This window comes from Acipenser ruthenus, chromosome 18 (assembly GCF_902713425.1).
Source record: "Acipenser ruthenus chromosome 18, fAciRut3.2 maternal haplotype, whole genome shotgun sequence".
Classification (NCBI taxonomy): domain Eukaryota; kingdom Metazoa; phylum Chordata; class Actinopteri; order Acipenseriformes; family Acipenseridae; genus Acipenser; species Acipenser ruthenus.
In genome coordinates this window covers 9,937,308-9,962,850 of record NC_081206.1, presented here as the reverse complement: position 1 = coordinate 9,962,850, position 25,543 = coordinate 9,937,308, and the positions used below count along the sequence as shown (strand labels likewise).

The 25,543-nt window shown below is 42.8% G+C and overlaps 3 protein-coding genes across 5 annotated transcripts; 1 reads left to right on the top strand and 2 right to left on the bottom strand.

Moving 5' to 3' along the window:
• Positions 1–1,699: 1,699 nt before the first annotated feature.
• Positions 1,700–4,731, bottom strand: LOC117430501 (heat shock 70 kDa protein). The gene is made up of 2 exons (XM_034050575.3): positions 4,601–4,731; positions 1,700–3,910 (listed from the first exon to the last, which is right to left on the bottom strand). Exon 2 carries the CDS (start codon positions 3,881–3,883, stop codon positions 1,940–1,942), a length of 1,944 nt encoding a protein of 647 aa, XP_033906466.3. The 5' UTR covers positions 3,884–3,910; positions 4,601–4,731; the 3' UTR covers positions 1,700–1,939.
• A 971-nt stretch (positions 4,732–5,702) lies between these two features.
• LOC131698617 (heat shock 70 kDa protein-like) lies at positions 5,703–9,138 on the top strand. Its single transcript, XM_058991192.1, has 2 exons — positions 5,703–5,832; positions 6,547–9,138. The coding sequence occupies exon 2, from the start codon at positions 6,574–6,576 to the stop codon at positions 8,515–8,517; it is 1,944 nt and encodes a 647-aa protein (XP_058847175.1). The 5' UTR covers positions 5,703–5,832; positions 6,547–6,573; the 3' UTR covers positions 8,518–9,138.
• A 661-nt stretch (positions 9,139–9,799) lies between these two features.
• LOC117419884 (solute carrier family 35 member C2-like) lies at positions 9,800–25,127 on the bottom strand. Of its 3 annotated transcripts, none has more exons than XM_034905358.2 (10): positions 24,839–25,127; positions 23,930–24,169; positions 23,135–23,285; positions 21,111–21,174; positions 20,108–20,180; positions 15,256–15,424; positions 14,619–14,702; positions 13,710–13,885; positions 12,763–12,892; positions 9,800–11,288 (listed from the first exon to the last, which is right to left on the bottom strand). In XM_034905358.2, the coding sequence occupies exons 2-10, from the start codon at positions 24,038–24,040 to the stop codon at positions 11,170–11,172; spliced, it is 1,077 nt and encodes a 358-aa protein (XP_034761249.1). In that variant the 5' UTR covers positions 24,041–24,169; positions 24,839–25,127; the 3' UTR covers positions 9,800–11,169. The 3 variants fall into 3 exon arrangements, with proteins under 3 accessions (XP_034761249.1, XP_058847177.1, XP_058847176.1); XM_058991194.1 differs by lacking the exon at positions 24,839–25,127 and adding an exon at positions 24,501–24,593; XM_058991193.1 differs by lacking the exon at positions 24,839–25,127 and adding an exon at positions 24,505–24,593.
• Between the last annotated feature and the right edge of the window lie 416 nt (positions 25,128–25,543).

Below are 25,543 nucleotides of genomic sequence, written 5' to 3'. Positions count from 1 at the left end.
TATTCTACGTTTTTTTGGCTACGTGCAATATCTAACGGAGCGTCCTGAGGGCATCAGATGATTCTAGTGCATTTGCCATTTCCTGTCACCTTTCACTTCCAGAGCTCGTCATCTCTACGAAATCAAGCCACCCTGTCCCTAACCCAAACCTAACCTTAAGCAACCCCTGCCCTAAAACCTACCCTCAAACCCAATACCTAACTATTAAGAATCATCTGATGCCCAGGACACTTTCTAGGAGATATTCCTGTGTGCTGCCATAACATATATTCGTGACGTCAGTTTGGTTCTGTGTTCTTCACTGTCATGAAGTCAGGGCTTGAAAATGTCGAGGGGCGGGGCTTATGGATTGAGTTAAAAGTGATCCTGGATCAGAGGTTGGGGGAACAATCTATCCGTAGCGTGCAGCTCGCGATGCAGTGCCCGGCCAGTACTGTCCCTCCCCGGGGGCGGGGGCTAATGGATTCAGACGCTGCTGATTGTCTCATTTGGCTGTCGATTTCCAAGAACTACCGCCCACTGGGTATGTTTTCATTCCAACAAAAAAGTAGGCTGCGTCATACCCAAGCTTAAAGGTGCTGAGACCTGGCAACCATAAACTTAAATCGTGAGGCATTGTAGTCTTACATTGTGAGTTGTATATTTAATATTGAAACATTTCAGCATCAGAGCATGCCATTAATATTATTTAGTTTTTTCTAATAAATTAGTTTTACTATCACTTATAGCTTATAAACCATGCTCCCCGCACTGAGACAGGTTGCAAAGACAAGTGCGCCACCCGCAGGACATTGTGTGAAGGTACTATTAAAAATGAAACTTCAACTTGTACGATACAGTCCACTCATACGAATTTCAACGGACCAGCGGGAAAAAAATCGTCTCATCAGTAATTCTTATTATCAGGAGTGGAAGCCACTAAGCCAGCACATACTGTCAGTTTTAACTCAAGTTACAGTAACAATGAAATCCATTTTCAATTGCAGCACAATCAAAAGTATTATACATGTAAATGCACTGTGCATTTGATTGACTATACAGTTGCAAGTTAACTTTTTAAAACGTATACTTATATAAGTATAAATAAATATCGCAAACAAGAAATGTGTCAAGTGAATTCATATTTTAAGACTTAATTTACAATAAACGACTGCTAAATTGGTAGTCGGGACATTTGTGTAATCGAGTTTGTTTTCATAAGAATTGCCTGTATCTGCAAGGTTATCATGGAAAAGATGCAGTGGTACTGTAGGGTATGGAATTGGATTTTGAAAAGGTGACTACACCACAAACCCCAGTCATTATTTTCAAATTGCATTTTCTTTACTATTCTATCATATGCTTATGAGGCTTGCAATAATTCAAAGTGATTATTTATTACAGTTGCACCAAAGTGTATTTTTTTTTGAATAGGTGTTAAGGAGACTGAGCCCAGGAGCTGCTCTTCAGTTCTAGAATGCCTGCCTTGTAAGTAATGCAGCACCAGCACCATCTAGTGCACAGCACTGTATTGCAAGACACATAGGAAAATGTACCTATATAAACTGAATGAATGTGGAATAAAAAACTATTTATTACATTAAAATATCTTTAGAAAGTTACTCCCTTGTACTTGCTGTTATTACATTCCTTTCTGTTTCCAGAAAATAGATTCTCAGTAAAAGTGAAATAATTTCATTTAACAGACCATTCAAAACAATTCTCTTTAATGCTTTTTATTTAGAAAAAAAAATGTTCAACATGTTTTAAATAAAATATAATCGTCAGTATTATAGAATTCTTTTTTTTTTTTTTTTAAATAACATTCATTATAAGTCTAAACATATAGTATGACACAATAAATCTTTAGGAAAGAATATTTACATTCAAAAGTGCTTAATGTTTGCCATTTTATTAGCATTCAGTTCAAGGTCTTCTTTTATGGCCAGATCCTGTCCTCTTAATCCACCTCCTCAATGGTGGGCCCCTGGGAGGCAGACCCTGAGCTTGCCCGTGCCTGGGACCCACAGCTTCCTCCTGGCATCCCTCCTGGCGCCCCTCCCTGGTACAGCTTGCTTATGATGTGGTTACACACTTTCTCCAGCTCTTTTAGCTGGTGCTCATACTCCTCCTTGTCTGCCATCTGATTTTTGTCCAGCCAGGAGATGGCCTGGTTGCACTTGTCAATGATCTGCTTCTTGTCATCCTTGTTGATCTTGGCTTTCATGTTCTCCTCCTCCACGCTGCTCTTCATGTTGAAGGCGAAGGACTCCAGGGAATTCTTGGCCGCTATCTTCTCCCTCTGGGCCTCGTCCTGGGCTCTGTACTTGTCTGCGTCCTGCACCATCCTCTCGATCTCCTCTTTGCTCAGCCGGCCCTTGTCGTTGGTGATGGTGATCTTGTTCTCTTTGCCGGTGCTCTTGTCCACCGCAGACACGTTCAGGATGCCGTTGGCATCGATGTCAAAGGTCACCTCAATCTGTGGCACTCCTCGGGGGGCGGGAGGGATGCCCGACAGCTCAAACTTGCCCAGAAGGTTGTTGTCCTTCGTCATGGCCCGCTCTCCCTCGTACACCTGGATGAGGACGCCCGGCTGGTTGTCCGAGTAGGTGGTGAAGGTCTGGGTTTGCTTGGTGGGGATGGTGGTGTTGCGCTTGATCAGGGCGGTCATAACTCCTCCTGCGGTCTCGATGCCCAAAGACAACGGGGCCACGTCTAGCAGGAGCAAGTCCTGCACGTTTTCAGAGGTGTCGCCCATCAGGATGGCTGCCTGCACAGCTGCACCGTAGGCCACCGCTTCATCAGGGTTGATGCTCTTGTTCAGCTCCCTGCCGTGGAAGAAGTCCTGGAGGAGTTTCTGGATCTTGGGGATGCGAGTGGAGCCTCCCACCAGAACTATGTCTTGGATCTTAGACTTGTCCATCTTGGCATCCCTTAGTGCCTTCGCCACAGGCTCCAGGGTCCCTCTGAAAAGGTCAGAGTTCATCTCCTCAAAGCGAGCCCTCGTGATGGAGGTGTAGAAGTCAATGCCTTCATACAGCGAGTCGATCTCAATGCTGGCCTGAGTGCTGGAGGACAGGGTTCTCTTGGCTCTCTCACACGCTGTCCTCAGCCTCCTCACCGCCCTCTTGTTCTGGCTGAGGTCCTTCTTGTATTTCCTCTTGAACTCTTCAATGAAGTGGTTGACCATGCGGTTGTCAAAGTCCTCCCCGCCCAGGTGGGTGTCCCCTGCCGTGGCCTTCACCTCAAAGATCCCGTCCTCGATGGTCAGGATGGACACGTCAAAGGTGCCACCACCCAGGTCAAAGATCAGGACGTTGCGCTCTCCTCTGCTGCCCTTGTCCAGCCCGTAGGCGATGGCAGCTGCTGTGGGCTCGTTGATAATTCTCAGCACGTTCAGTCCAGCGATCACGCCAGCATCCTTGGTAGCCTGGCGCTGGGAGTCGTTGAAGTAGGCGGGCACAGTGATGACGGCGTTGGACACTTTCTGGCCCAGGTAAGCCTCGGCAATCTCTTTCATCTTGATCAGGACCATGGAGGAGATCTCCTCTGGATTGAAGGTCTTGTTCTCCCCTTTGTATTCCACTTGCACTTTGGGTTTCCCTGCTTCACTCACCACCATGAACGGCCAGTGCTTCATATCAGACTGCACAACAGAGTCGTCGTATTTCCTTCCGATCAGTCGCTTGGCATCGAAAACAGTGTTGCTGGGGTTCATGGCCACCTGGTTCTTGGCAGCATCTCCAATGAGCCTCTCTGTGTCCGTGAAGGCCACGTAGCTGGGGGTGGTCCTGTTGCCCTGGTCATTGGCAATGATCTCCACTTTGCCATGCTGGAACACCCCCACGCAGGAGTAGGTGGTGCCCAGGTCAATGCCAATAGACACTCCCTTGGGTGCAGACATCTTTACAGGGGCTCTGTGTTGTAGTCTCTGCAGCAAACAAGTGGAACAGCAAGTTTAGTACACAATACAAGTTGTAGGATCTTATAATCCGATTAATGTACAATAACAAGCAGAGCACTTGAAAAACAAGTTTAAAAAAAATGCTTTTTATTCATTTACAGTCTAGTTCTTTGTATTAAAATCCAGTTTAAAAAAAAATCCAGTAAAAAACTCAGTTAACATACAAATGTAGTTACAGTACAGGTTATTCTCAAGTACAAAGATCCATTAATAATGAATGCATGTATTCAAATGTTTTAGACTGAACCCCTAAGGGTTGGCAAAAGCGAAATATCACAAACAGTAAACGTATAAGGACATGTATGGAGAAAGTAGAATATGACATTACTGTACTAACCAATTCTTTATAATTTCATGATTAAAAAGGACAGAAGAAATGCTGTGACTCTTGAACAGTCGAATGTATCCATTCAATTTACTACAAGACGTGTTTAATTCGTTCTCTGCTGCGCCGACGGTTATTTCAATCACACCTTTATTATTATTTTTTTTCTAGATTTTCTAACATGTATTTTATAATGGACATAGATAAACATACGTTTAAATGTTTAGTGCTATTTGAGGATAAATATTAAGAAATGATACCGGTAGCTCAGAAAAGCGGCACAGTTGCATGTTATGAAACGCGAGCTTCAATAAAGGTTTATACTGACTTACAGTTTGCTTGTTCGGGTTTGTGTCGGTGTGTCGAGACGATCCCCTACTCTCTCGCTCTGTCTCCTATGTCTAGTTGCTGCTCGTCTCTTCTCTGACAGTTGCTTCTGACTGACTCTCGTGCAGCTGCCGGCTTTTTTATTCAGTGAAGCTCCTCTTCTGGAACTCTCGAGCAAAGTCTAAGCCAATCAGTGCGCTGCTTTGTATTTATCACCACAGACGCGCCTTCTGGCGGGGTTCCGACAAGAGATCAGAGCGAAGGTTCGAGAAGTTTCTTGAACAGTCCCTGATATTTCCTGTGAACCAGGTCACACGGGGTATTACATGGGAAATCTTACATGGATGTGCATTTTGTGTAGTAATGTCCAGTAATGTTGGAGAAGGGGATTATTTCCATTTCCTGACATTTAAATTAGGTTACACGAAAGATAATAATCATTTTACATATAAACCTGGGATTAATTATTGTTAAAAGGTTATACATACATACATACATACATACATACATACATACATACATACATACATACATATATATATATATATATATATATATATATATATATATATATATATATATATATATATATATATATAGTATTGTCATTATAGAATTGCAGAATTGCAGCGGATTCTTTTGATCCCGGATTGGTGTGTGATGAGATTGTTTTTTGGAGTGATGTTGTTTTCGGGGATGTGAGGTTGCTGGTGTCTTGTGTTATCTATCTGATGCTCGATCATATTCCCTTCTGTAAATGTGTATTTGTATTATTTTCTTGTTCCGTTTGTGTGTTTGTCCCGGGACTGCCAGTGAAAATGAGCTCAGATCTCAATCTGAGTGCAATACATATTATGTATCATAAAAGTTACAGATTGTACGTTGTGCCTTTCAAATAAATACATAAATACAAAATAATAGAAAAAGTGCCACAGCACCAGGAAGCGCCGCGCATTCCAATGTGCAAGACGTCAGGTACCGATCCAGAAACTTCTCCAAGCTTCGCTCTGTGTCGTCAGAGCCTCACTAGAAACCGTTTCTGTGGTAAATAGAAAGCAGCGCACTGATTGGCTTAGATTGTACTCGAGCGTTCCAGAAGAACAGCTGTGCTGTATAAAAATCCCGCACCAGCAGCTAGAGAGACAGAAGACACGAGCAGCAAGGAGCCGGACGAAAGAGAGAGCTATAGGGGATCAACCTGTCTCGACACACTGACACAAACCCGAACAAGTAAACCGTAAGTCACTGTAAGACTTTAAGTAAGCTCTCGTTTTATATCATACTATTGTACTGACAGCCCGGGCAGGGAAGATTGCTTACCCGCTTTTTTTGAGCTACCGGTAGTGACATGCATTTCTTAATGTTTATTCTCAGATATCACGCAATGTCTGTTAAAAATGATTAAATACATATTAGAAAAGAAAAAAAAAAACTAATAAAAAGGTTTTATTAAATTAACCACGGGTGTAAAGTACAGTGAGTGGAAGCAATCGAATTTTCTAGAATCACTGAAATGCTGTGTTCCCCTTTCAGTCATGAAATTACAAAGAATTGATTGAAGTGCGGTTAGTACAGTAATATCATATTGTACTCATACATATTCTTATAGATTTGTACTGTTTTTGATATTTTGCTTTTGCCAGTATTAAATATGAGCCAAACCCTTAGGGGTCCAGTCTAAAACATGTGAATACATGCATTCATTATTAATGGATCTTTGTACTTAATCATAACCTGTACAGTAACTACATTTGTATGTCAACTGAGTTTTTTACTGGATTTTTTTTTTTAAAACTGTATTTTAATACAAAGAGCTAGACTGTAAATGAAAAAAGCATTTTTTAAAAACTTGTTTTTCAAATGCTCTGCTTGTTATTGTACATTAATTGGATTATAAGATCCTACAACTTGTATTGTGTACTAAACCTGCTGTTCCACTTGTTTGCTGCAGAGCCTACAACACAGAGCCCCTGTAAAGATGTCTGCACCCAAGGGAGTGTCTATTGGCATTGACCTGGGCACCACCTACTCCTGCGTGGGGGTGTTCCAGCATGGCAAAGTGGAGATCATTGCCAATGACCAGGGCAACAGGACCACCCCCAGCTACGTGGCCTTCACGGACACAGAGAGGCTCATTGGAGATGCTGCCAAGAACCAGGTGGCCATGAACCCCAGCAACACTGTTTTCGATGCCAAGCGACTGATCGGAAGGAAATACGACGACTCTGTTGTGCAGTCTGATATGAAGCACTGGCCGTTCATGGTGGTGAGTGAAGCAGGGAAACCCAAAGTGCAAGTGGAATACAAAGGGGAGAACAAGACCTTCAATCCAGAGGAGATCTCCTCCATGGTCCTGATCAAGATGAAAGAGATTGCCGAGGCTTACCTGGGCCAGAAAGTGTCCAACGCCGTCATCACTGTGCCCGCCTACTTCAACGACTCCCAGCGCCAGGCTACCAAGGATGCTGGCGTGATCGCTGGACTGAACGTGCTGAGAATTATCAACGAGCCCACAGCAGCTGCCATCGCCTACGGGCTGGACAAGGGCAGCAGAGGAGAGCGCAACGTCCTGATCTTTGACCTGGGTGGTGGCACCTTTGACGTGTCCATCCTGACCATCGAGGACGGGATCTTTGAGGTGAAGGCCACGGCAGGGGACACCCACCTGGGCGGGGAGGACTTTGACAACCGCATGGTCAACCACTTCATTGAAGAGTTCAAGAGGAAATACAAGAAGGACCTCAGCCAGAACAAGAGGGCGGTGAGGAGGCTGAGGACAGCGTGTGAGAGAGCCAAGAGAACCCTGTCCTCCAGCACTCAGGCCAGCATTGAGATCGACTCGCTGTATGAAGGCATTGACTTCTACACCTCCATCACGAGGGCTCGCTTTGAGGAGATGAACTCTGACCTTTTCAGAGGGACCCTGGAGCCTGTGGAGAAGGCACTAAGGGATGCCAAGATGGACAAGTCTAAGATCCAAGACATAGTTCTGGTGGGAGGCTCTACTCGCATCCCCAAGATCCAGAAACTCCTCCAGGACTTCTTCCACGGCAGGGAGCTGAACAAGAGCATCAACCCTGATGAAGCGGTGGCCTACGGTGCAGCTGTGCAGGCAGCCATCCTGATGGGCGACACCTCTGAAAACGTGCAGGACTTGCTCCTGCTAGACGTGGCCCCGTTGTCTTTGGGCATCGAGACCGCAGGAGGAGTTATGACCGCCCTGATCAAGCGCAACACCACCATCCCCACCAAGCAAACCCAGACCTTCACCACCTACTCGGACAACCAGCCGGGCGTCCTCATCCAGGTGTACGAGGGAGAGCGGGCCATGACGAAGGACAACAACCTTCTGGGCAAGTTTGAGCTGTCGGGCATCCCTCCCGCCCCCCGAGGAGTGCCACAGATTGAGGTGACCTTTGACATCGATGCCAACGGCATCCTGAACGTGTCTGCGGTGGACAAGAGCACCGGCAAAGAGAACAAGATCACCATCACCAACGACAAGGGCCGGCTGAGCAAAGAGGAGATCGAGAGGATGGTGCAGGACGCAGACAAGTACAGAGCCCAGGACGAGGCCCAGAGGGAGAAGATAGCGGCCAAGAATTCCCTGGAGTCCTTCGCCTTCAACATGAAGAGCAGCGTGGAGGAGGAGAACATAAAAGCCAAGATCAGCGAGGATGACAAGAAGCAGATCATTGACAAGTGCAACCAGGCCATCTCCTGGCTGGACAAAAATCAGATGGCAGACAAGGAGGAGTATGAGCACCAGCTGAAAGAGCTGGAGAAAGTGTGTAACCCCATCATCAGCAAGCTGTACCAGGGAGGGGCGCCAGGAGGGATGCCAGGAGGAAGCTGTGGGTCCCAGGCACGGGCAGGCTCAGGGTCTGCCTCCCAGGGGCCCACCATTGAGGAGGTGGATTAAGAGGACAGGGATCAGGGACTGGGCACAGTGGAGAGCTGATTGTTGGGCATGAAATAAAATAACTATTGTTTCAATGTAAAAACTGTTTCCATGTTGGTTTAGGATTAGGTTTTAGGTTTATGTGGTATACTGTATGATTGTATAGAATGTTAATAAAATGTGTGGAATTGTATAATACAAAAAAATGTACAGGGTTATATAAATAAGTGAAATATTCTCACAACACAAATTTTAATGGGGGGAAAAAACTTGAATTTGTACTTGAATAGCTTTCAGTAGTGATCAGGATGCAGTTTTAAATTGTTAATATTGAACAGTGTGGAAATGCTAAATATAACAATGTTCATATTGGTTAATATTTATTAACACATACTGTATAAACTGTGGTGTTTGTTTTCAATGTGTCTGACAGTTTTGCCAGGTCACTACGTGGTTGCTGTGGCTGTGATGTTTCTGTACTGCTGACCCACATACCACTCTTTATACCACGTTTCCACTTACAAGTGGTCAGAAAAGCTTTGAATGAGTTTGCATGAATGTTGCTAAGCTGTAAAATTGATTTATCTTGATTCTATTTTGTAACCAAAGATGTTATTTTTATAATAAAACTCTTAAAGATAATTCTTTGTGTTTGCTTTCAGGGTTTGTTAAACCTGTAAACCACATGAAATCCATTGAATGAATTCAAAGAGGTTGTTGTTGATGTCTTAATAAAATGAGTAATCACTTAGCCTGGTGCTGCAGCTGCAGCTGCAGTGAAGATCCAGAGCAGGGAGATTTTTATAACGTGTACTGCAAGGACAAACACAAAACTGTCAAAGCTACCATTTCTCAACGACGTTGTATGCAGTTAAATATACACAATCCTAACATGTATCAGGAAGAATTAAAACACAAGAAATAAATACAGTGAAACCTCATAAAGTCAGAAAAGGGACCCACAATGTGTAGCCTCACTCCTGAAGCTACGGAGAACACAGCATATAGGATTGTAATCATTTTAAACAAATTCATTGAGCCAATTTAACTGGTTATCTGTCGTGTACGGTGGCTCATTAAAGACAGTGGAGAAAACAATGTGAAATGTGTTATGATGAGATCAGAAGATAATTTATCTCAGGAACTCAACGTTTCAAACAGCTGTCACGATTACAGGATAATAATAATAATAATGTCCTCAATGAGCCACCATAGTAATGAGAAACTGCCGAGTTGCAAAATCCAGCAACAATATGTAGTAAATAGTTGAGAAAATTGTGTTTTTAAGTGGCTGTAACATCAGTTAACATTAGACCAATTAATATTTTATTGTCATGTACTGTACATTTTATACAGGGTAAATTAACATAATCCATTTTTTTCGAAACGAACAAAACAAACAAACATGAAGTCTGTAAAAACAAAAACCAAACACTTGAAGTGCGACAGGCTTGTCCCTTCTTTCACGAGACTCTAAGCAGGTGTTCTGTTCCAGTGATACAGAAAGGCACAGCATAGCTCCTCCTATTTAACTCTTTATAGCTGCTATAATCATCGTAAAGATTCCTGGCATTGACCATTGATTCAGTGTCACAGATTTAAGCACCCCCATGGCTGAAGAGGAATGCAAAAGATACAAGTCAAAATCAAATAGATCCCCTATGGGCACTCTGGATGTGGAAGTACATCATGTGCTTATGTGTTAATTCAGTTTAGTACATTTCAACGTTCAAGGATGTCACATTTGGAACCGAGGAACAAAGCTTAGCTTTGCTTTTTGTCTTGTACAAGTAATGGTTTATTATTCTTCCTGAACCCAAATCCCAGGAATGTGAAGGAATGTTTTAAGATATATTGGGGGCTTAAAAGGGTTGGTTTTCAGGGAGAAACACAGGCCAGCAAAACTTCTTCACACATCCACAGAACAAGCCGAGTTTCAAATGCTGAAATTAAGTGGGTATGCGGGTGAAGACTGAGAACCTTTTTGTCAAAACGTATGTCTAAATCTTTTAGTACTTCTATGTAACTTCTGATTGTGTGTGGCTGAGCTATCAACAGCGACTTCAAGAGTAGTAGCCTCCCCACCTGAATTATAATAAAGCCAGTATTAGGTACCAGGCTAACTAATTACTGTATCCAAAGCTCATTATAAAGGGGGGAGGGGGCTCCAGGCACAGCAGACAATTGCAGACACTATTAAAACACTGGTCTTCTGGATGCACAGTATTCACTTCTTTATCCAAATTCCAGTATGAAATGTCTTTCATGGATTGCATGTGATAAATGACAGTTTTTACAAGGAGCACGTCATTACATAAAGATCGATCTTCAAATGTTAAAGAACGTTCTGTATTGCACAAAATACGATCTGCCTTGTTAGTATGAGAATTATTAACAGAGACTTGCTGAACACAAGTTACCAAGCCTTAAAAGCTATGGATGAGGAGCCCCACCCCATTCTTAAACCAGGCTGCTCCTTATCCAACTGTGCTCAGCACTGCTGAGGAAGGGAGGCAATGCCACAGCAGACAGGTTCATGTGATCAGCGTTTGCAGAACGAGAAGGAGAGAGAAAGAGAGAAAGGCAGAGTCGAATGCAGTACCCCTCCCTCCCTGGGGTGTCCAGTCCACTCCCAGTGGCTCGGGGGCGGGGCTGTGTCTGCACACTCTCATCTCAGTGGTCCTCGTCGTGATCCTCCTCCTCCTCCTCAGAACACCCATCTCTCCGCAGCAAAGGGAGAATGTCTGAGCTGGAGTTCTTCAAGGACTGCAGCCGTACCTGGCCTGCTTTACCTGAGAGACAACAAACAAACAAGCATGTTAACAACACTGCATGTACAAAATGACAATTACAGAAAGACAGAATCTAATTTGAGCACAACGAGGGGCGCTGATAGAGTTTAACGCCAAGTGTTTGAATTCTGCCTAAACTAAGCAAGCCAATCTATTTCCCCATTCAGTTTTTCTTTTCTACATACAACTAAATGGCAAACAGTCTTCTACACAAATACAACTTGCAAATACTTAATAAAAAGTGATGGCTTCTTCTGATGGCTTTTCTGTTTCCAGTACTGGATGTTAAAGCTAAAAACGTGTTTAATCCTAAAGCTGACCGCTCAGGAAACTGAACGGAAATGAACACCCCTAATCACAGCTGGATCTTTTAGATATAAAATGGAAATGTGAAGTGCAGACGCACGGACATACATACCGATGCATGGACATGCATACACATGCATGGACATCTACTTATGTCCCCAGATTCTGAGTGGTCTAAATTTCCAATCACAAAACTTTTACTATGAGCTGAATCAGCCTCCCATGTACAGGTAACAGGCGCAGGTATGGATCTCAGCATCCAAAGCACATGGATCACCTGAGCAATATACAACCTCACCATAACCTCTGTAGAGAAATGCATCATGTATGATCAGTGATGGCTGGGAGAAAAGCACAATGACCCGTTTGACAGAAATTAGTTTATGACAGTTTCTTAAGAACAGATAAAAGGAAATAGTTTAGGGGCCCCATCTTATTTTAAATGACTTTCAGTATAAATATAAGTGTAGTTCTGAGACACCCATACCAAGACCATTCAAACCCCTCCAGATCTCCTCTCCACCCCTGAAGGAGTCCCATACCGAGACGATTCAAACCCCTCCAGATCTCCTCTCCACTCCTGAAGGAGTCCCATACCGAGACGATTCAAACCCCTCCAGATCTCCTCTCCACCCCTGGAGTCCCATACCGAGACGATTCAAACCCCTCCAGATCTCCTCTCCACCCCTGAAGGAGTCCCATACCGAGACGATTCAAACCCCTCCAGATCTCCTCTCCACCCCTGAAGGAGTCCCATACCGAGGCGATTCAAACCCCTCCAAATCTCCTGTCGACCCGATCCCATACCGACGCCTCCCAGCAGAAACAGGTAACATGGGCCTCTACCTTACAATCTGTGGTTTGATGTAGTGACCTCCTGACATAACTAAATGGAACGAAAGTTTAATACATGCAAGTTTGAGCTTTGGAATCAAATAAATGTAATCTAGTTAAGTTTCAAATATGAGTCTTAATGATACTTTATTGATAATCACTGAATGACAATATGAATGAATGAATGTTGTAATTAAGAAATTGAACCACAACCCTACACCTCCCACACTGTTTCCTAGGTGGCCTTCCGGCCTGCCCGCACTGTGAAGATGCTGGCAGCGGAGCCAGCCTGTTCACGTTCTAGATCACACGTTTGGTATCTGTGCTCCCCTACCTCTGGAGCGACAGGCTTTGAGACCCACATGCAGAGAGATTCCTGACAGACACACAGCAAAGCCCAGCCAGTTCAGCACACTCATCTCATCCCCCATCAAATGAGCAGCCAGGAGCAGGGTGCACACTTCCTGCAATGAGAAACACTGTCAGCACCATCTCACAGTGCAGTGGTAACCCCAAATGCAGAGCAGCTAGGGGTTAGACTTATCGCCAGTTGTTCCCATTCAAGCCCTCTGCTCACTAAATATCTTGATATCCCCAAATACATAATTATCTCCTCTTAAATTAAAAATCTGTCCCCCAGACCGCAGATATTATCAATTTACTGCCAATGCAGAATAACCGAGTGGGGCAATTATTCTTTTTACTGCAAAATAGGTTTCTGCCAAGAATGACATCACACAGAAAATGGGAACGGTTAACAAATCTAAATCTAGATTTCTCTTCCTAGCGTGTAATTCATGTTATTTAGTTTCCAGTTCTTGTCTTGTTTTCATCACATCATTGAAGCTTATTTTCTGAGCAAGGTTTGTGGCCACAAGCCTAGTTGCTGAAAACCTTTTCAGCTAGCCTAGTTCACAATCCCACAAGGGCTGTTTGCATCAGCGATGTGGGACTGCAGGTTAGAGAGTGAGACTAATCTGAATATTAGTCTCACATAATTCCGTGCAAGCTTTCCTGCTGTCAATCGCGTTGACGAGCTGGTTCAGGTAATTGCTGTTGTTAACGAGACCTGCCTGGTATTTCTTAAAAGGTTCAATTAAATACTGAACCACCAAGGGCACATTAATACAAACCAGTTTTCAAGAGTGTTCTTTGAGATTCAATTCTCTTCTCCATATATACATTTTAAAAACACCAGTGCATCTTATTAATATTGAAACCCTTTCCATTCCACTTGTAACTCCAGTGTAGTAATTGAATTCATTTATTTGAGAATCTGACCTTAAAGATGCCGGAGATGGAGAGAGTGAGGCTGGAGGTTTTGGAGACAAGAAGAAACTCAGAGAACCCCAGTCCAAAGGCAAGGGCGCCCCCTGCAGACAAGGTGAGCAGGGAGTGCAGCAGGGAGGGCAGCTCACTGACACGGAACAGCTTCTCCGATAGACACAGGCTGAGACCTGGGGGGTGTAGGAGAGGTAGAGGGAACAGCCAATTCTGAGTTAGCAGAGAACACAACACTAAAACAATGGATACAAAATTCACATGAATTTCAACAGAACTGGAATGTCCTATACCTTGCTTAAACCATTGTTTTGGAGTCGTAGCTCATAAAAACCACATCATCTACTTACATATTTAATACCCCATTATGTCCATCATTCTCTATTACTTATTGAATTAAAGGCGTACCACTGGTTTCAGTATCTCTATAAGAATCTTTTTGTGTTAACTCTTGAAGGTACAGTTTTGCAATGAGGAGCACGAAACAGGGTTTACAATTTACAGGCTGGATCTGGTCATCCAAATGGTCAGTTTCCTTGTGATACTCGAGTCGCTCAAATGTATTTCAAGAAGAACCATTTGAACAGCAAGCGCTCAATTCCTGATGCACCTTAAGGGGTTAAAATAATGTGTAATTTCTACAATATGTACAGTAGTGTTCAAAAGGAAACAACACATGATTTACAGCAAGACTAGGGAGTTTGTTGCTGGATAACTTCACTCGGGCCCCTTACTAAATACCCCGGTATCCCTGAATAGATAATCGTCTCCTCTTTAAAAATATGATCAATATTTTAACGAGCGCTTCACTTTGTCAGCATGGTTAGTAAATGAATCAGAATTAGTCCCAATGAAGTGTAGTAATAGCAGTGTGGATAGGAACATGCTATTGGGCGGGCAGCCGGTTACCCTCGTTGTAGAGGAAGAGTGGGAAGAGGCCCACGAACATCAGAGGCTGCAGGTGGTACATGGTGTCCACTGGGTTCTGTAGACCTGCAGGAGGGAGCAGGAGCACAGTTCACACACACATACTCGGGGAAAGGAATAAGACTCCAGCTGCATAGCAGTGTCACCCATTCCAGGTTTTAATACAAGCTTCATTAGCCTCAGTGTGTAGGTAACAAGCTCGGGTGTGTCTTATTAAGAGTGGATTAAACTGCTATGCAATGGGAGTCTTATTTCCATCCCTGCATATACATACAATACACAACTAAGAGACTATTCCAACACAATGTCAAACAAATTGAACACATTTACAGCTGGTTTCACAGTAATCACAGACTGTCCAATGTTACTTTAGGTAAGGTAGTCAAGAGATTAGTGCTAATCGAGGGGCCGTGAAACCAGCCTTTGGTCATTTTACATGAATGTACAGAAAGAGACAGCGGCTTCTTAAGATGGCTTATCTGATTGGTTACAAACATTGCTAATAGGGTTATAGTTTAAACATGTTTCTTAACGGAAATGAGCATCCCTACACCAAGGGTCTTCTACTGACCCCACTAAGCGCCTCTGCACAGCTCCCTGTGGCCTCCTGGTCTCTCACCGAGCTCTGCCTTCTGCAGGAGTATCTGGGTGAGGGTCCAGCGGATTCCCCCAATGAAGGAAGCCAGCAGCACCAGCACAAAGCCCTCCACGTTGAACTGGGTCGACTCGAATGTGAACATGAAGAGCCCGCTGGCAATCAGAACCACCACCACGATCAGACATGGGTTCTGGAGACAAGGAAAGGGGCTCGTTACAACGACACACACACACACGAAGCACAAGGTCAACGTCCGACAGAGAAAAAAAAACAGTATCTCCTTTAACCTTTTGCGGTCCTATGTCGGACCTGGTCCGACATCGCAATTTTCCCTTTCTGGTCCAATGTCGGACCCTGTCCGACATCATCAAAAAGATACAAAAAACAGGTCTCTAGTCGTTTTTTCTCTGGAAAAAGCAGAGAAAACCATTCAATGGCCGAGTGAGATCGATAGGAGCCGAGAGAAGCCAGTATCTCATGAATACTGATAGACCCGACACCACATAGATAACACGGACATACACAAACAAGGTAGCTGCTTCCGCATCCAGCGCTCAGAGAACAACACAGACATTTACAGAGCTTTTTGAGATGTTATAGTAATAAAATAACGACTTGGTTCGCATTATTGAGGAGTTTGGTGATAAAACGAGTGATCAAAAGATGATTTATTTTCATTTATTCTAGTGAACTGAAGAAGCTGTATGGGCCAGTTATATTAAAGTTTTAGGGTATTTAGAGAGTTGTTACCATATTTAAAAAAGCTCAGGTTGAAGGTGTCAGCTGTAATAATATATACAAAATAAAGTTATTCCCTGTTGTAGATTGTACATGCTGAATGAGAGTAGATATGAATAATGCCTACTGACAATGAAGAATTTGAAAGGTGAACAAAAGGGTTAATGTCAGAGAAATAATACTTACAGCTAGACCAGCTTTGATCTCATAGAAACAATAGTAGAAATTAGAAATATATGTATTCTGTATTTAAAAATATGTATATTTATATATATATTTTTAAAATGTTTATTTGAAACTCAACAATCTGGACAAAGGTAATAATATGGAAAGGTTGTCAGAGGTAAACTGTTATGTGCCGGTTCTAAACCCTGGTCGTTCTAGTTTAAATGGAAAATCACAGGAACCAAAAGTACATTTTAAACACAATATTTAACAGAACAATGGCAAGTAGTGCTTTAGAGAATCAGTTTGAAACTGCACCTGAAGTTCAAAGGCTCCCCAAGGCACAGGCCTTGTTGAAAAGCTGTAGTAATTCTAATGCGTTCGAGTCTCTGGAGCTACAGAAAGCAGACAACCAGAGAAAATTCTGCAGACTTGCTGTCTGTGCACTGTAAGAAATTAGTGGTTGAAAAAAAAAAAAAAAAAAACCTCATTAAAGCTGTGGGGCATGTTGATTCCATTCCATGCAGTTTTATGAGCTTACAGCACATCAGTTGACTGCATAATTGGAACACATATTTACATTGGGAACACATTACTGTATGGTATATTAGTTTCAAAGTCACTTTTTTTTTCTTCAACAGCACAGCGACAGACATCCCCAGTGTTATCTTTTTATATCATGTGGTGGTAATATGATAATACAACAGTTTTACCTCTTCTCTCTCCCTTGGTATTACTGCAATATCATACTACTTTGTTACCAGTACAGAAATTCTACACAACTGCAAGATACCAGAACTTAAAACACATATAATAATGTTACAGGATAGAACAGCTGGAGTTTAATAGCTGTTTCCAAGTCTTGTAGCTTCTGAGCTATGATGTAATCAAAGTTTATGATGGTCAGAACTTGTCTGTATTTTTGTAAAGGTGAAACATTTACTTGCTACTGTACTAGAACTGCAGTGTTTTATCTGAGAAAATGATTTTTTTTTTTTTTCTGTGATACAGTATTTGTTATTCAGCTTTGCAAATGTTCTCCCTTTAAGATGTTTTGTGTCAATTGGAAAAAATTAAATTGGACTAACATAATGTCAAAGATCACAAATAATAGACATGTGATCAATGTATTACAAGCAACTACTTACAGTACCTGACTGTGCTCTAACTGTGTGCACTAGGAGTGGGTGGGGGTAAAATGAAAATAGTGGACAGCAGTAGCCAAAGGGGAGAGATGCGAATAGCCAACAGTAGGATACAGAGGTGCTGGTGGAATCTGTGGACACAAGCCACCATATTGTTGGGGAAATTGTGACTTTGTGGATTTTACCCATCTGACCCATGCAATTTAGAGGCATTCATTTGAAAAGCAATAAAATAATGTTCTTGATGACAGATGGATTTGGTGATTACGAAACCACCACCCTCATTCCAAGTACACACATACATTAATCCCTTGGAATCCCTTTACCTCTTGGAGTCTTGAAGGAGGTTTTTGACAGCTGCTGGCTACTTCAGAGCCATCAAAACTAATGCATGTTGCCATTCTGCAGTTAAGTACCAGGTTTGGTTCTTGGCAGACACCTGGAATGGTTGGAGGTTTAGGAGAGGATAAGCTCCTTATACAGTACATGTACAGCTCCTCCGTAATAGACACCATCCAACAATGTAGGCATCCAGGGAGAAACTGCTTTTCAGTGAACCACTACTCAGTGAGTTCCCATTAACTAAAAATATGAACATAATGGGGGGAGGGGGGGGGGGGATTTGTGGTTTGTTTTTTAAATGATTATATGCAATTCAAATTAAAATGATGAGAGCATAAATTATTTTAAAAGGTTTTATTTCAAAATCAGCTGTGTACTGTGGTTTTGAATTAACAGCCTGTCATATTGTTTGGTATAGTTGAAGGAAATGGCAACATCTCCCAAAGAGCTAATTTAGCACTATCCAATTGAGTAGTGCTTATCTTTCAGTAGTACTTTAATCAGAAAGCTGATTGGTGCTGTAAGTATTCTTGATTTCCTCATTCTCTGAAAATGTTAACTTAGATGAGATTCATCGATATCAATTTGAACCACCGGCAGAGTAGCAGGTCAGGGCCTCGAAATCTGCAAGTCATGGGGATCTGGTATAATGGGCACGCTGTTACAATTACTTATCAACTGCCTGGAAACTTTTTTCCTAGCCTGCTCAACACTTCACCCCAGCTAACCCACCCCCCTTTATTGTACAAATTAGACTTACTCCAGTTCAGATAAAACCTGCTTATTAAAATAATTGAATGTATCTCTTAAATCTGTCCACTGTAAGTTAAAAGATTAACTGTATAGTCTTACAGAAGCTAATGCCTGACACTGTAAAAGAGCTCACATAATGAAACGTTTAGCCAAGAGTGATCAATTAAAAATATATATATATTTTTAAGAACAAAAAAGGCATTTCTGTATCAGGTCAGTCTGTCATTGCTTTAACTAACAATTATTGAATATCATTGCAAGGTTCTATAGTCAAGTACAAATATGTACAGCTATGGCCAAAAGTTTAGCATCACCTAGAAATTTAGGATTGAGACATAATTAAAAAAAAAAAAAACTATATGAACATAACTTAGATGTTTTATTTAACATCATGTAATCAAACAAACTACAAAATTATATCTCGAAAGTCTACCGGAAGCCATAATAGTAGTATGGTACTTCATATTTAGGGCAGCAGTGTGGAGTAGTGGTTAGGGCTCTGGACTCTTGACCGGAGGGTCGTTGGTTCAATCCCCAGTGGGGGACACTGCTGTTGTACTCTTGAGCAAGGTACTTTACCTAGATTGCTCTAATAAAACACCCAACTGTATAAATGGGTAATTGTATGTAAAAATAATGTGATATCTGTATAATGTGAAATAATGTATAATGTGATATATTGTAACAATTGTAAGTTGCCCTGGATAAGGGCGTCTGCTAAGAAATAAATTTATCGGTATGTACTATTATTATGAGTTATTTGAAAAATATAGCGAACGAGGGGTGGGGCGGTGCTGGAGATGCAGTACTGAGTGTCCTATTGATATGCAGTGCCTGAAAAAAAATACTTTTAAACAGCGTGTCTAAAATAAACTGCGCGTGTGAAAATAAATTGGACCTGACGTGCCTGACACGCGCTGAATAAATGGACCGCAAAGGGTTAACCAGATATCATGAAAAGTAACATGTGTTTCTTTCAAAACTGCACATTGCAGACCACTACAGCAAATGGAAGTATTTTGTTCATTAAAACCTCTTAAACAATGATCAGGATCATTACAACAAAAAAAGGCATTAAATGGAAATGTTAAATTGTAACTACACTTGGTAACCACCACTGTCTCTATTATTAGGCCATGGCTCTTTCTATACCAAGGCAGGGATGGAAATAAGACTCCTGTTGCATAGCAGTGTCACCCATTCCAGGTTTTGCTATGAGCTTGATTAGGCCAAGCGTATAGTAACAAGCACAGGTGTGTTTTATTAAACTCCCAGTAAAACCAGTAACAGATGAAACTGCTGTGCAATGCAAGCCTATTTCCATCAATGCAAGGTTATAAAGACTTACAGTGCCTGGTATGACTTTTTCTGTCTGTAAAGCACCAATGATTACAGCAGTGAGCAAATGTATCAGAACACCTCAAGACTTTTATATCCTTTATATAACTACCTGCATGAAAACATCACTCAGTAATCAGTGCTACAGAAACAATAGACTAATGTGTGAAAATGTTAGACCACCTTGTGCTTTAATTAGGCATCTTAAACCACTTCTAAAAAGTCTACCATGTGTGGCTATGTGTTCCTATGTGTCCTATTAAAGTCGTCAATTAAATCAGATGATCACTGACCTGCAATGGGGTGTAGTAATGAACGTGCACACTGCTGTATCTATAGACTCTCTATACATCATGACAAACAAGAGCATATCAGGTCAGATAAACACTTACTTTTTCCTCCAATTTGAAGACCAATGAAAAGAAGAGAATAAATAAAACCGCGGACGATTTGGTCATCGTGTACCTGAAACAAGCAGACAAAGGGTTAACTCACGACTCGTGAAAGAATCCCATCAGGGGGGCCAAAGACGGCTCTTCCACTCCTGGTCTTTATTCCAACCCTGTTCTAAACTGATTAATTGAACCAGTTAACCTTCCATCCAGACCCTGAAGAAGTGCTTCATTATATCATTGCATCTGTTAAACCTGGACTGGAACAGCCCTCTAGGACCGGGACTGGACAGCCTGAATTAGATTATACAACTATCTACAATTGTATCATTTTCCTATATAAAATCTGATACTGCACTATAGCTTATAGATATATTGATCTTAGAAGAATTAATATTATGAAATACAAGCTGCCTTCAATGACATGTCATCTGTTTAATAATAAAAAAGCATGACACAGTATTTGTGTTAAACAGTATCATCGATCTTTCTAATATGATCAGACTTTCAAATAATAACACTCCTGTTATAATATATATAGACTAATATGTAGAGGCAGTCCAAATCAGGCCACATTTTCAAAGATTTCACTCAAGTCTTTAATTACCTACTTTTTGAAGGAGACAAAACATCTGTTAATTTAACTAAACTAGAGCGAAACAGATAAGTTATATATTCAGGTCACTTTAGCAGTCAGCAATTATGATGATTATGTAGCTGCAGAATACGGTGAACCTATGGAAGACTGTGAATTCCGAGGGAGCCTGCAAATCCGCGATTTCCGAGGAATTCCGTTAGCCGCAGATTTGGACAGGCTCCACTTCCATGCATCCCCAGCAGAGGCAACGATCCAGTAGCAATGCCTGGTAACCTCAGGAATGATTGCACTTGGCCAGCAGCACTTGTTTACTGTGCTGACCTGGTGAAACATTCCCTCGGTAACTAGGCACTGCTCCTGGATTCTTCCACAGTGAAGTAAAGAGCCGTGGCGGCTGGTCCTTACAGAGAGATGGTGATGAACAGGAAGCTCCAGTTGGACAGACCGATATCCAGGGCAGTGGCCAGGGCTGTAAGAGACAGAGAGAGACTGAGCTGTCTGAGGGAGAGTGGAGAGCCAGGACTGTAAGACACAGAGAGAGACTGAGCTGTCTGAAAGAGAGGGGAGAGCCAGGGCTGTAAGAGACAGAGACAGACTGAGCTGCCTGAGGGAGAGGGGAGAGGGGAGAGCCAGGGCTGTAAGAGATAGAGAGAGACTGAGCTGTCTGAGGGAGAGGGGAGAGGGGAGAGCCAGGGCTGTAAGAGACAGAGAGAGACTGAGCTGTCTGAGGGAGAGGGGAGAGCCAGGGCTGTAAGAGACAGAGACAGACTGAGCTGCCTGAGGGAGAGGGGCGAGCAAGGGCTGTAAGAGACAGAGAGAGACTGAGCTGCCTGAGGGAGAGGGGAGAGCCAGGGCTGTAAGAGACAGAGAGAGAGAGAGAGAGAGAGAGAGAGAGAGAGAGAGACTGAACTGCCTGAGGGAGAGGGGAGAGCCAGGGCTGTAAGAGACAGAGAGACACTGAGCTGTCTGAGGGAGAGGGGAGAGACAGGGCTGTAAGAGACAGAGAGAGACTGAGCTGTCTGAGGGAGAGGGGAGAGCCAGGACTGTAAGAGACAGAGAGAGACTGAGCTGCCTGAGGGAGAGGGGAGAGACAGGGCTGTAAGAGACAGAGAGAGACTGAGCTGCCTGAGGGAGAGGGGAGAGCCAGGGCTGTAAGAGACAGAGAGAGACTGAGCTGTCTGAGGGAGAGGGGAGAGCAAGGGCTGTAAGAGACAGAGACAGACTGAGCTGCCTGAGGGAGAGGGGAGAGCCAGGGCTGTAAGAGACAGAGAGAGACTGAGCTGTCTGAGGGAGAGGGGAGAGCAAGGGCTGTAAGAGACAGAGAGAGACTGAGCTGCCTGAGGGAGAGGGGAGGACCCAACATTCAGAGTACACAGCTAAGGGAAAGGCATCATACACTTCATGATCAATGTTAGGGGTCTAACGATTCATATCGATGAGTCGTGACACATTCTTTATATGACATATCGTATCTTGATAGAGGAATGTATCGTCTGAATCGCAATACAAAACCAAAAGCGCAACACTGTAGTTCATCGAACGGTTCTTGAATGAAGAATAACTGAGATTAAGAAACTAAACGGTATTTTACACCCCTAAAACCAATCTTGTTTTCTATTTAACCTACATAAAAAACTCTTCCAGTTTTAAGACAGGGCATTTTCAGCAGGGCTTACACTGAAGACACTAGCAGCTGAGGGTCAATGGTGTTGATCTGGCTATTTAACCCATTTGAAGGCCGTCTGTCTTTGAGTTCAGGGAATCCCCAGGTGTTTGCTAAATGAATTCCTGATATGATACAGTAGAGCATGATGTAATCTCAGAGTTTGGTAAAAGAAGTTAATAATACACGAGCACTAGCTTTAGGCAATTTAACAGAAGTCTTTGGACTTTCACCAGCTGGAATGCAGATCCCTTGCTTATCTTTGCAATGTGTCACTACTGTAACCTTTGAGACGCAATTTTCCAACTCTGGACCTTCTCGGATGTGTTTGTATCAGCCTTTTCTATACTAAAACAAACATGGACTTACATTGATCAAGGTACCTCGAAATGCAATTTGCCAGGTTTGTTACACACTGAGCTTCGCTGGTTCCAAAACTAGGAACAATCCAGCTTGTATCAACAGCGCTCCACTCAGAGCACGGTCGCTAGATTACCTCTGAACAATCCATCTTGGATTAACAGCGCTCCACTCAGAGCACGGTCGCTAGATTACCTCTGAACAATCCATCTTGTATTAACAGCGCTCCACTCAGAGCACGGTCGCTAGATTACCTCTGAACAATCCAGCTTGTATTAACAGCGCTCCACTCAGAGCACGGTCGCTAGATTACCTCTGAACAATCCATCTTGGATTAACAGCGCTCCACTCAGAGCACGGTCGCTAGATTACCTCTGAACACGCTCAGTAATAGCACACTGCTGACCTGTAGGAGCAGCCTTGGTGAGATACTGTGACCAGCCAAGCACAACCCTGGGCTTTCCCGTCCAGCACTGCATCAGGGTTCGAGTGACAGCAGCCAGGATGAAGATGATCATCAAGTGGACCAGCGTCATGAACAGAGGAAAGTGGAACTCCTGCAGGGAGATGAAAAGAGGGATTTACAGCAGCCTGCCCCTCACTAGCGCTGGCAATGTTACCACTCTGGCACCGATTTCTTCCCGGAGATTGTTTTTCACTTGTATTTCACACAGCAATTTGGAATCTGCACATCTTTCAAAATCAGAGCTCCAGAGAGTGTTGCTGCTTCCTGGTACGGAATCACTTCCTGTGTGGTAGCGTTATTGTTCAATGGAACCTGAGAGATCGGTTATCACAATCATGTGAGTGCTTACATCACTGTAAACCCAAGCAGACAAAGATGACAGTGGCTGCAGTTCTACCTATAAAAAAAACCCTACTGGACTCATCTTTAACAATGTGGCAATATGTTAGACTCTATAACACTATTGTTAGACCCCTCATCCATGGAAACGCAGTAAAAGTTTAGTATAGAATGTAAGAAGCACTGTGCAGAGTGTTCTACATGCATGGAATAGCCTACCACACCAGAAACATACAACAACTCAAATAAATAAGAGATTCTATTGAATAAGATTGCCACTCAGTAGGCACATGGTGTGCCAACAGGAGGTGAACCTTGGTGGTGCAGAACAGCCTCTTCTCTGGTTCATGTTCCTATGCCAAGTGCATACAAGAGTTAGTGCAAACAGGGCCCTACCTTCAGAAGCCATTTGTTGTAGAAGGTGATCCCAATGGAGAAGCAGTAATAGAGGAGGACCAGCCCCACAGTGCACAGGCCTCTGCACAGGAACTGCAGTGGGTACTCCATGGACCTCTCAATGCACCCCACTCACTGGGGCTCCATTCACACACAGCTCCATGGCAGAGAAGCTTTCACAGCGTGTCTCCGAGCTCCAGCACCACTGCTGGCTGGAAGAGTCTCAATGCAGTGTCAGTCCTGAAGCACAGAACAGCAGCGGGGATGTCCCAGGTTAACAAGACATACAAGGATTATATAGAACAGTCTGTAAACTTAACCTTTCTCCCAAAGTTTTGAGATCAATCAGATACTAAGAACCAGAGGCGCTAAGATGGGCCGAATGGCCTCCTCTGGTTCAGTGAATTTTAAAGTTCTAATCTCTTTGGTCACACAAAGAGAAAGAAATCAAGAGAAAGCATATTTGCATTTTATTTGAGCAAATTAAAATCGAGTTTTGTGTTACTAAATGCAGGAACAGACCAAGAAACTTTTAGCAACTGAAATAATGAACCGTGTCGTCACGCCATACCTACACAACAGCTGTTTGTTCTGAGATCCAGTGAAAAACTCGCAGTAACACTTTTCAATTCAAAACCAATAGAAACACCTAAAGCATACGGCAACCCCCGCAGACAGCGGTACCTGTTCAACTAAAATACAATTCACCAACAAGGAAAGCAACCCTGCCCATGCGTGCACTGCACGTAATTGAAAAGTAATCACATTGAATCAAACAATAATAGGTTTTTTAAAGTTATATAAATACTATCAGTACAGCTATCAAACACTAGTACAGTAAAGAAGTGTGCATCACATATCACACTATGACAACCGCGCAGCCACTTCCAAAATAAAAGCATTACTCACGTTTCAATAATGTAAACTCTTCTGTACTGTCCACCTTGGTCAGTTGACTCGCACAACGCAGGGTTGTGTCACGCTGTCCCTTATCGATCCAGATGGTAAAACTGTAAAACTTAGAACACACATGCGCAAATAAATGCTACTGCTTATTATATTAGCATGCGAAAATCGCAATACATTAACAGATCGGCGACTTCTTCCAATCGTGGCGTTATACAGCTGTCGGGTTCAGTATGATGACGAGAGTGGTCAATCTCAAAACACAAACTTGTTTACCGTTTTACACGCCTACTGCCGGTATGAAGCAGATTATATATAGTCTACTGGTTATTTAAAATTTGAAACAACAATACTACACGACTACTAATAATGAGCTTGTTATCTGAATGCTGTGTAGTGAGTGGTACCCGACAAACATCGTTTAATTTACCGTGAACATGCACACCGGTAAACTTACATTGTTTGTAATCTCAGTAGATGGCAGTATTAGGTCAAATAAATCCAAGTTGTTTGTTAATAAGGCTACCTGCAATAAAGATACCGTTCTTGAGCAGCATTATTTCTCATGTACACAGTGAAGTGTGCAGCGGTGGTGTAGAAATCTGTATTTTCTGTTGTGAGAGGGAGCTAGTGTCATGTTACAGTATCTTTGAGCCTGATCACTTTTATTGAAGAGCTAATTTCTTTGCAGTATTCCGCTGACTGGCC

Coding starts and splice junctions, on each gene's coding strand:
- LOC117430501 (XM_034050575.3), bottom strand. CDS start 3,883: ATGTCTGCACCCAAGGGAGTGTCTATTGGCATTGACCTGGGCACCACC.
- LOC117419884 (XM_034905358.2), bottom strand. CDS start 24,040: ATGGAGTACCCACTGCAGTTCCTGTGCAGAGGCCTGTGCACTGTGGGG. Junction 20,181..21,110: donor CTGTTCATCACCATCTCTCT/GTAAGGACCAGC, acceptor TGCTTGTTTCAG/GTACACGATGACCAAATCGT. Junction 14,703..15,255: donor CCTGCAGAAGGCAGAGCTCG/GTGAGAGACCAG, acceptor TCCCTCCTGCAG/GTCTACAGAACCCAGTGGAC.
- LOC131698617 (XM_058991192.1), top strand. CDS start 6,574: ATGTCTGCACCCAAGGGAGTGTCTATTGGCATTGACCTGGGCACCACC.